The following is an 11,605-nucleotide window of genomic DNA, read 5'->3' as shown; positions in this document are numbered from 1 at the left end:
TGCATGTTTACATTGTTTTAATGAACCTTTCATTGCATAAAAGCTTTGTTTTGATTTGATTTGGATTTAAGAAATTGCATATGAGCCTCACAGATAGCATACAGCATTTTGTATGTTTGCCTCACAGAGGTCAACTAGTAAAATAAGCACTTCAAAACACTCTTACGAATGGACTACAATATCATATTTAGCTCACATTTAACCTTAATAGGCCATTTTTTTAATAAAATGACTTTGTAATATCCGAACACAGATAATACAAAGTGTGGCTAAGCTGTTTTCTTGGGTTGTATTAGACTTTTATCTAGTTGGAAAAATGGGCTCCTGCACTTTACTGATGTACAATAGTAGTAAGAAACAAACAAACAAAACACATATATACACTGTATGTATAGTACAAGACTGATATAATGACGGTGCTTGACAGTATTACCTCAAACAGGTGCAAGCAGTCACCTGTCTGAGCACAGACTGCAGATCTGTTGTTGAGCAATTTCTTTCCATTCATAGATATATGCAGCATCCAGCTGCAATGGGTTCTGGTTGCCTCTAATGAACATGCCAGCCCAAAATTACCCAGGCATATTCAGTGGGAGAGATATCAACACTAAATGCTGGCCAAGGAAGTGTCTGGATATGCTAGTGATCTCTGGCAATGTGGAGGCGACACTCAAACTGCCACAGGCCGGGTTGTCGTACAGGTTAGAGAACTTCATCTCGATAGCTCTGTCAAGTCACTTCCACCAAGAACAGTCAGATGGTCATGCAAGGGATCACGCGGGATCATGCGTCATGCATGCTCAGCCTGGCATCAGGATGCTTCAGTCAGATGCAGCAGGGTGGCAGTGATGACAGTATAAGGCATACACCTGCTTCTAATATTGAGACTCGTGCCTTGAGAATGCGGCACCCGTCTATGCATCCAGACAGGTTGCCAGTCTGTCACAGAGAGACAGAAAGGACATTCACACTCACACCTATGACTAATTAAGAATTGCCAGTTTAGCCTCATATGCGTTTTTGTTCGCTAATCACTGCACCACTGTGCCACATGTGTGCACGATGGCAGTGGCTTACAAGATACATCTGGTGGTCAATAAATTAGCAGGTCAGTGGCTTGATCACTGGCTTCTGCATTCTGAGGAGTCTGAATATGAGTGTGCGCGAATGGGAATGCATTAACTTGAACCTATTCTGAGCTGTACAAGTGAGTTTATTTGGGCTTGGCAAAGAAACCCCAACCCCGCCACTGACTAAAATCATTCAACTTGAACCAAAGACTGCTCGCAGAATATGTTTGGGTTCTCTACAATATTAAAATGATGTACTAAGAAACGCATTTAAAAGAAAGACTGACAATTTATTGCATTTGCAACACAAGCCTTGTTTTGTTTTTGTTTGTTTTTCTGACTGGTATAGCACTAAAGCGGAACTTGTTATAATTTACAAAGTTAAGCAGAAAATTAGGCCATTGTAGCTCCGTCAAGCTTTCACTGTATGACAGAAAACAGATCAGCCTTAAATGGCTTAACAAACAAATAAACAAATGAACAAAAACAAAACCATTCCTCGGGTACAAGCACTGGACTAAAAAGGGTGAAAAATGTCCAAACGAAACCTTTACAAGCCTTCAAAAAAAACACGTTGAGAACTATTGCTCAAGTGGACTTTTAAAAAATCATTTGTTTCAAAGCAAAATATAAAAAAATGAGAGGCAACTCCAAAACTTTTGCTCAGCGTATAACTGTATAACAAAATTCAACATTTTTAGTATCAGGAAGTCTGGTGTGTCTTACTGTATCAAACAGTGGGGAAGATATTAATATAACTTAATAAAACACTTCAATTAGACTTCACACAATCACCAAGTGATTCACAGTGCTTTTTAAATGGCACATTTACTGAAGTGGAATCTCTGTGAAGGTAAAGATGAAATCTGCAAATGTTTGCATTATGTTTTGGGTGTATCTGTCAGTTGACCGTGACAAAGTCTTTCTATCACAAAAGTTTTATGATTCAACCCGTTCCTTTTTGTTGGCACTGTTTCACAGACTAAGTACATGAATTACATTTTTCACAGGTATAAACCAGTCAACTGTCCTTCACATTATCAGGTAAGCAACTCACCTGAAGTACGGCGTACAGTTACACAGGATGACCCTGTGGACCGGAAATTCAACATCCTCCACTTTGATGATTGCATCACAAAATTGTCCCTCCGAACGGAGTTCATTATACACTGAGCTCGACTTGTATGGCGGCTGGCCTTCTTCACTCATCTTGAGTTTTGTGACTGTTTTTCTTAGTTTTTTTGTCTGAAGTTTGTCTTGAAGTGTTCAGATCACAAAATCAAATCTAACTGTGGAATTTGGGGAATGGAGCCTATGACATCATCATGACTTGGCAACAGTTGCCCCATAGAATTGTTTTGAAATGTATATTTACATTGTTTTAATGAACCTTTCATTGCATAAAAGCTTTGTTTTGATTTGATTTGGATTTAAAAAATTGCATATGAGCCTCACAGATAGCATACAGCATTTTGTATGTTTGCCTCACAGAGGTCAACTAGTAAAATAAGCACTTCAAAACACTCTTACGAATGGACTACAATATCATATTTAGCTCATATTCAACGTTAATAGGACGTTTTTTCAGATTTTTCTGCATTTTATGGTTTCGTGTGTTGGCTCTGTTATTACTGAGGTTCCAGTTGTTGGGGACGTGCTGTACTAGACTCCGTTATGTTGAAATAACAGTTCCCAACAAAAATGCAATCCAGTTTATCTCCCCAGGAAACTACAAACACACAAATAAACATTTGTAACCATCAGTTTTTACCCACATTTTAATACACAATGCTGTAACATGAACAGAGTCAAAGTATTGTGTATTAGTGATGGTCCTGTTTTTATGCATGCTAGGTCATTGGAAAAAATTCTTTGTGGACACTTCATTATACCCCCTGTACTTTCCTTACTACACAAGCCAAAATATTTGTTATTAAACATATGAGTCTAAAAATACATGACAGTGCCAAACACAGATATTACAAAGTGTGATTCATGGTTAAGCTGTTTTCTTGGGTTGTATTAGACTTTTATCTAGTTGGAAAAATGGGCTCCTGCACTTTACTGATGTACAATAGTAGTAAGAAACAAACAAACAAACAAACAAACAAAACACAGGTTTATGATCTAAATAGATTTTTATAGAGCCACAATATGATATACGCACTGCATGTATAGTGCAAGACTGTTATAATGACGGTGCTTGACAGTGTTACCACAGACAGGTGCAAGCAGTCACCTGTCTGAGCACAAACTGCACGCACGTCCAACTCTGTTGCTGAGCAATTGCTCAAAGATATAATATATACGACTAAAAGCAGGTTGTATATGACAAGCCTGGTTTGATGCAGATGTAGAGCATTTAATGAAAACATCATCCTAAAATTAAAATTATAATGGAATGAGTTTGATTTAGAGTGTTTATAAAATGGAGCAACAGGAACAATCCTGGGACAGGTTTGTCTGCTTGCAATAAGAAAAATGTAAGAAATGTTTACAGTAAATTCATAAATCAATCAATTCAGCATCAGAATAAAGATGATACCACCATGGATGGAGGATGTTCCTATGAACAGCTTTGCACATCACTGTCTACACGTTTACCTCCATAAGGTGTTGTGTTACTGGTGTTGCTTCAACCTTCATGTTGTGCAGGTTGGGGGATCAGATGTCCCTCTATAAGGGGGACTGCACAGCATTTTTATGCTTTCCCCCCTCTCCCACATCTTGAACCAATGTCCCACATTTTACAGGCTCTGCAGGACATCCACCTTTCTAAACACTGGATTTTCCTCAGTACATATAAAGTTGGTGCTTTTATCATGAACAAATATATCATTCTGTGCAATATAGTGGAAAATACCACAAAGCAGATGACAGATATACTGAGAAATAGAGTTATTTTTCAGTTTCACATAAGAGAAAAAATGGTGTGAAGCGACACAGTATATTTGTGTGATATTTGGCTAAAGATTCATAAATTGTCAGCTAGTGCTCCAAAAAGACCTATGGATACATCCTTACTCAAACCTATAGACTGTTACCAGACAGAAGCGCATCTGAAATAACAAGGGGGAGTGAAAACTTCCCTTTATTCTTATTGTGTTTACCTAGCAAGAGTTGAAAAGTCTGACATGCGGCTTATTGTGATCTAGTCACCCTGTGTGCATGTCTGGTATGGCTACTCAGCAGCCATACATTACAGGGAAAGAAAAAATCTTTTCAATTTGTTATTGTTGCAATTGCATTCTCTTAATAAAACCCAGTATCTACAGTGCAGGCTCTCCTACTGAAGGTTTTTGAGATACCTACAAAAAATGTCCAGTTCACCAGCAGTTTAATGCTCTAAAGATTTATTTCAGTCCTTCATGTTGGAGTCTCAGATGTTAACACATGGCAGTACAGCACTTTAAAGATGTTACGTGGACTCTGCTGACTCCATTGCTTCTTCTGGCACATTGGTAAGTGGCAGGAAGTCACGAGGAAAGGTGTACTCAGTCATGTTGCAAAGTCCGGACACCACACAGCAGCTCAAGGCGCTGCGGAAAATCTCCATGTCGCACGCCTCATACCACTCATTGGTTAAAGTGTCGTAGTACTCAACGTTCGAAGTGGTGGTGAAGCCGTTGAAACCCCCGACGACAAAGAGGCGATCGTCAATTACCTCAATGCCAAAGTTGCTGCGGGGGGTCAGCATAGAGGACATGAGGTTCCACGTATTGGAATGTGGGTTGTAAGCCTCAGCGGTGCGCAGACGGTTGTTTCCATCGAAGCCACCAACCTAAAAGTAAATACGTGGGTCAAATGATTGAATGTAAGTGTAACCAGCTTCACCGTACCCCTGTAAGAAAATGTACCTGCTATATGTCTTTAGCTGTTTTTGCACAGATACTCCAGAAAATGACTGAAGAATTAAGTTGCAATACTGTCCAAAGTTTCCCTTAATATGTAGCAGATACAAGGAGATTGTTTACCTTAGGTGTGATCTGACTACTGGAAATACTCTGATTGGTTTAGGGTTTTACCTGGATAAAGCGAACAGCTACCTGACATATTCTCATGCTGTTATATGGAGTTTACACATAAAAATTGTTTAAAAAAGGCCCATTAATGTCCCAGTATTTGCATCCTCACAGGCCCACATTTGTTGGGAATGTCTAGAAAAGATCAGGGTGCAGTGGTGTGTGAAAATGACTTCTGAATTAAAAGGAGAAAGTAAAATAAAGTAGAAGCCAGCTGTTGAGGAAGTCTGTATGAGACCTTTTTTCACTCAAGCCTCAACTACAGCTATTAAAGCACTGTTGTCTATCACACCACGCTATTATCAACAAAGATGAATAGCCCTCGACAAAAAGTATTTGTGTTTTCAGTATAAATGTCTTCACAGCTCTTTTGCCTTTAGTCCAAAAAGGAACATTGAGTTCCAGTCCTTTCTTCCTATAACAGATTAAAGTAGCCCTGACAGGCCTTGGGGCCTAAAAGCCTGATCAAAGACCCTGAGGTCAGCACCAGGGTAAGGTCACTGCATTCTGCTGATAATAACTTTTCCTTTATTTGAATAGAGACTTAGTCTGAATAGAAAATAAATACTAAACGGTAGCTAGCTAAATAAAGAAGGGTGTCTCAGAAGGTGAGACTAAAATCTTTGCTTTTTACCAAAGGGTGCAGCTGCAAAACAACTAAATAAGTGGTTTTAAGGCAAATAGCAAGATAAAATTTACAGCTAAAATGCCTACCGTCCCCAGAGGATGAGTTCTAATCACTTGGCTTATTCCCTCATTTTTCTAAAGGTGTTGCAGGATGAGTTTGAAATTGTCTCTAACATATGTCCTCTATGGAACGATGAGGATGACAATGTTGGTTTTGAATAAGTATTTCTGTTGTACTGAGTGAAATGTGAAATCATCAGTGAAATCATTAAAGACACAACATTTTGGTAATGAGGCACATGAAAAAAAAAATGAGGCAGAAACATTAATCGGTTAAATTAATACATAGAATGAGTAAGAATGCCTTCTCTGAACCTGTGGTCAGGATAGGAATCTGATCATTGATAAATACAAAACAAAGTTAACAAAATTCTGTGTCAGCCAAATCTGTGTTAAGCCTTGCTGATCGAAGCACATTACAGATTTGATTTGTATGTTACGTGAGTGTCAGCACTACTTTGTGGTCTTACTGCAAAGACATGATCCGCATATGCAATGACACCTATCCCGCTGCGGCGGCTGTTCATGGGACTGATCATCGTCCACTGGTTGCTCTCTGGGTTGTAATATTCAGCTGTCTGTAGACACTCGTTGCCATTGAATCCACCACAAATGTAAATCTGAAAACAAAAAAGGGACATTAAATATCTTTACATTTCTTAGATTTCAGTTGGAAACAATGTTACCTGTAAGTGAAATGTTTCCACATCATTTGTGAAGTAAGACCGATACTCAGTACCCAAGTGTCCAACTGAAAAATACAAATGTGTAATAACAAATGTGTGTGTTTTACAATTACCTGTCATAAAAACATGTTTATGCACCCAAATTTTACCTGAGTATGTGGGACTTCTTTCAGTCAGAAAGCCAGAAATGAATCAAACATAACATTCAATCAATAAGGCTAATTTTTCTGTTCAGGAATGCAGATAAATAATTGTAATCTGGGATCTTAATATAATAAAATATTGATGTGTTTTACTATTTTTTTAATATCTGTTATATTTTAGTTGACAAGTCAACTCAACTAAAGTACTGTACATAAATGCAAAGATGCACTTGTGATCAGTTAGAAACAAAATAGATATATATTAGTATATTTTTCAACTTTTTAAACTATACTTTTAAATTTGAAAACATGAACATAGAAACCAGTTTGTGACCTATCTTGCACCTCGCTTCACTGTAAAAATGTGTATTCCCTGACTGGTTGGCAAGTGTTTGCTGGAGGTTGATGGCTGTCACTACTGTGAAATTGTAACCAGGAAGGTGTTGCACCACAAGCCTCCCTGTGTTTCCTTTGGTCGTAAGCAGACTGTTGAGGTTTGCATGGAGTACTCTGACTTGTCTGACTTGGTAACTGGTTGTTACCAAAGGTTGCTGACAGGTCTCTAGGCCTGTGTGCCTGAGACCCTACTCTATTTCTCTGCTACTCTTTTACTTCACCCACCCGGTTGTTAAGTGTTGTGCAGCTGGCGTCGCTCCTCTGTTCGTGCATCGGTGCAATAAGACTCCACTGGTTGATTTCAGGTTGATAGCGCTCTGCACTGCTGAGTCGTACATGCCCGTCGTAGCCTCCCAGGGCATAGATGAACCCGTTCAACACAGTCACACTCACATAGCAGCGGCGGAAGTGCATGGGCCCCACCTCATTACAGGCGCGAGTGGTCAGGTCAAACCTACGGACGCTGCTGAACTGCTCCACCCTGTCGAAGCCACCAATGAAGTAGACGTACCCGTTGAGGAAGGCGGCTCCATGATAAGCACGAGGACACTCGAGGTTGTTCGTTACGTTTACCCAGCGGTTAGCCCGGCAATCGTAGGCCTCGATGCCGTTAGTTGGATCACCACCACTCCACCCCCCAATGGCCAGCAGGATGGAATGAGGCAGGCGGGGACGAGCAAGAGGGTGACACAAGCCAGACATGAAGGGTCTGCTTCCTAGACCATGTATGTCTAAGATGACATTACTTATCATGGACACACACTCAGAATTGGCCCCCACCAGCTCACTAGACAGCACATTGTCCTTTAGGTAGTCAGACGTCATCAATCCCAGTCGGACCTACAGAGAGATGACAGAAGAGAATATGACTATGAATTTCAACTACATCAGTTTTAGTAAACTCAAGCTTCTTTAGGATAATGCTCCTAATGTTGTTTAATTTTCTTATTGCTAGCAAGAGAGCGACCAAAGTCAGACACCATTAGTCTTTTCGTCAGCAGGGACAGTTTTTAGTCATAGCCCTAGCAACTATACTTAATAAATATAATTTATTCTATAGCATGTGTGTAGAGATCTGATACGGTTTTAATGCTCTTGAAGAGAATTTCTTAAATGTGGTTTGGCTACAGCTGAAAAGAGCAACATCTTGAGATATTAAAGCATCCTTATACCCAGATGGATTGACTCAATCTATGACTTAAATGCTGAAGATTTAAGTCCAAACTAAATGTAGTAATGAAAGTTTATAGACCTTGGGCAACAGAGCGGTGAGGTGTTGTTTCCGTTCTGCAGGTACATGGCTAATCCACTTTGTAAGCACTTCATACACAGTGGTCTCCAACTGCACATTGAGGTCGTCTCTATCAAGGATGTCAGCAAGTTCCTCCACAGTTAGCTGCAGGAACTCCTCCTCAAGAACAACCTGCTTAAAGTTATTGATGATGTAGTGGTAGGCCTTGGCGCGTAGTTCGGGTGATAAGCATACTTTTGTGAACTGCCAAATGCCAACGCAGTTCTCTGGGCACAGTTGCTCCCCGAGGAAGTCAGAGCAGAGTTTCACAATGTCCATTGCATTGAATTGATCAGCTGCCATGAGAAGTTCCACTACATTTTCCTCCGTTATGGAAACTGAGCCAGTGTATGCAAAGTCAATGATGAGTCCCATCATCTCAGGAGACACGCCAGGTATGTTGAAGACCTGTTTGTCTGGGTTGCTCCAGCGGCTGAAAAGAGCCCTGAGGGTAGAGATGGAGACAGAGTAGAGAATATTAAAAGGTGTGGAGGCAACAAGATAATAAACTATGTCATGCACAAGCAAGATAAATATATAAAATCTGTTGACAGGAATGGAAATGATTTCCTAATTACATGTGTTGCTATGTGATTACTGTGATAGTCTTGTAATGTCTAGTCCATATTGCCATAGAGTATATAACTCCAAAACAGAGTTTGTACATGTTTAGTGCGCTTGATTGTTGGGTTTTCAATGTCTTTATTACATTGGCACCATGTTTATGAAGCTTTTGCCAAACACAATGCAGTCCCACACCACGACAGAGCCTCCACCGTGTTTTAAAGTTAACTCTAGACACTCACTGTTGTACCTCTATGACAAATGTTGAAATCAACTCCATAAGGCCAGTTTGCTCTGATCTTTAGTCTAGTTATTGCATAATTTGGCATACCTCAGTCTGTTTCCTTTCCTTATGGAAGTTCCAGTGCATGTTGCTTAATTACAGTCTCTGTTTTCCTTCCACAACCATTTCTGATGAGGTTTCATGATAAGTAGATGGATTAAATGGTTTTGTGTCAGGAATTTGCTGGACTTCTTAAGGACATGACTTTCGGATACTGTTCATCTGCTGTAGATCATTACTTTTTTATGTGTGCTACTCCTTGTTTTGTCTTTAACGCTGGTTCTTCACTAAGTTGTGTGTTATGTGTAGAAACAATAATGGTTCATCCTTCGAGTTATGGTAGGTGTCCTTTTTATGCTTGAATGATTCATAGATCAGCATTAAATGGCTTAACAAACAAATAAACAAATGAACAAAAACTCATCTATAAACTTTTGCTCAGCGTATGACTTTATAACAGAGTTCAATCTTTTTAGTATCAGTAAGCCTGGTGTGTTTTATTGGGTTTATAAGAGTGCATCAAAATGTTGTAACTTAATAAAACACATAAATTAGACTTCAGTTCAACACAGTCTGAATTTAGTTCATATAATCACCAAGTGATTCACAGTGCTTTTTAAATGGCACATTTACTGAAGTGGAATCTCTGTGAAGGTAAAGATGAAATCTGCAAATGTTTGCATTATGTTTTGGGTGTATCTGTCAGTTGACCGTGACAAAGTCTTTCTATCACAAAAGTTTTATGATTCAACCCGTTCCTTTTTGTTGGCACTGTTTCACAGACTAAGTACATGAATTACATTTTTCACAGGTATAAACCAGTCAACTGTCCTTCACATTATCAGGTAAGCAACTCACCTGAAGTACAGCGTACAGTTACACAGGATGACCCTGTGGACCGGAAATTCAACATCCTCCACTTTGATGATTGCATCACAAAATTGTCCCTCCGAACGGAGTTCATTATACACTGAGCTCGACTTGTATGGCGGCTGGCCTTCTTCACTCATCTTGAGTTTTGTGACTGTTTTTCTTAGTTTTTTTGTCTGAAGTTTGTCTTGAAGTGTTCAGATCACAAAATCAAATCTAACTGTGGAATTTGGGGAATGGAGCCTATGACATCATCATGACTTGGCAACAGTTGCCCCATAGAATTGTTTTGAAATGTATATTTACATTGTTTTAATGAACCTTTCATTGCATAAAAGCTTTGTTTTGATTTGATTTGGATTTAAAAAAATGCATATGAGCCTCACAGATAGCATACAGCATTTTGTATGTTTGCCTCACAGAGGTCAACTAGTAAAATAAGCACTTCAAAACACTCTTACGAATGGACTACAATATCATATTTAGCTCACATTTAACCTTAATAGGCCATTTTTTTAATAAAATGACTTTGTAATATCCGAACACAGATAATACAAAGTGTGGCTAAGCTGTTTTCTTGGGTTGTATTAGACTTTTATCTAGTTGGAAAAATGGGCTCCTGCACTTTACTGATGTACAATAGTAGTAAGAAAGAAAGAAACAAACAAAACACATATATACACTGTATGTATAGTACAAGACTGATATAATGACGGTGCTTGACAGTATTACCTCAAACAGGTGCAAGCAGTCACCTGTCTGAGCACAGACTGCAGATCTGTTGTTGAGCAATTTCTTTCCATTCATAGATATATGCAGCATCCAGCTGCAATGGGTTCTGGTTGCCTCTAATGAACATGCCAGCCCAAAATTACCCAGGCATATTCAGTGGGAGAGATATCAACACTAAATGCTGGCCAAGGAAGTGTCTGGATATGCTCTCTGGCAATGTGGAGGCGACACTCAAACTGCCACAGGCCGGGTTGTCGTACAGGTTAGAGAACTTCATCTCGATAGCTCTGTCAAGTCACTTCCACCAAGAACAGTCAGATGGTCATGCAAGGGATCACGTGGGATCATGCGTCATGCATGCTCAGCCTGGCATCAGGATGCTTCAGTCAGATGCAGCAGGGTGGCAGTGATGACAGTATAAGGCATACACCTGCTTCTAATATTGAGACTCGTGCCTTGAGAATGCGGCACCCGTCTATGCATCCAGACAGGTTGCCAGTCTGTCACAGAGAGACAGAAAGGACATTCACACTCACACCTATGACTAATTAAGAATTGCCAGTTTAGCCTCATATGCGTTTTTGTTCGCTAATCACTGCACCACTGTGCCACATGTGTGCACGATGGCAGTGGCTTACAAGATACATCTGGTGGTCAATAAATTAGCAGGTCAGTGGCTTGATCACTGGCTTCTGCATTCTGAGGAGTCTGAATATGAGTGTGCGCGAATGGGAATGCATTAACTTGAACCTATTCTGAGCTGTACAAGTGAGTTTATTTGGGCTTGGCAAAGAAACCCCAACCCCGCCACTGACTAAAATCATTCAACTTGAACCAAAGACTGCTCGCAGAATATGTTTG

General features: G+C 39.7%; 1 protein-coding gene across 1 annotated transcript; it reads right to left on the bottom strand.

The window, feature by feature from the left end:
* Positions 1-4,488: 4,488 nt before the first annotated feature.
* Positions 4,489-10,179, bottom strand: LOC309698131 (kelch-like protein 10; the record flags this gene model as incomplete). The annotated part of the gene is made up of 5 exons (XM_082520447.1): positions 10,001-10,179; positions 8,257-8,740; positions 7,230-7,844; positions 6,250-6,399; positions 4,489-4,851 (listed from the first exon to the last, which is right to left on the bottom strand). The coding sequence occupies exons 1-5, from the start codon at positions 10,150-10,152 to the stop codon at positions 4,489-4,491; spliced, it is 1,764 nt and encodes a 587-aa protein (XP_082376573.1). The 5' UTR covers positions 10,153-10,179.
* Between the last annotated feature and the right edge of the window lie 1,426 nt (positions 10,180-11,605).

This window comes from Aulonocara stuartgranti, assembly GCF_965226115.1.
Source record: "Aulonocara stuartgranti genome assembly, chromosome: 22".
NCBI classification, from domain to species: Eukaryota; Metazoa; Chordata; class Actinopteri; order Cichliformes; family Cichlidae; genus Aulonocara; species Aulonocara stuartgranti.
Note: the sequence above shows the minus strand (reverse complement) of the source record. Positions and strands in the feature narration are given on the sequence as shown.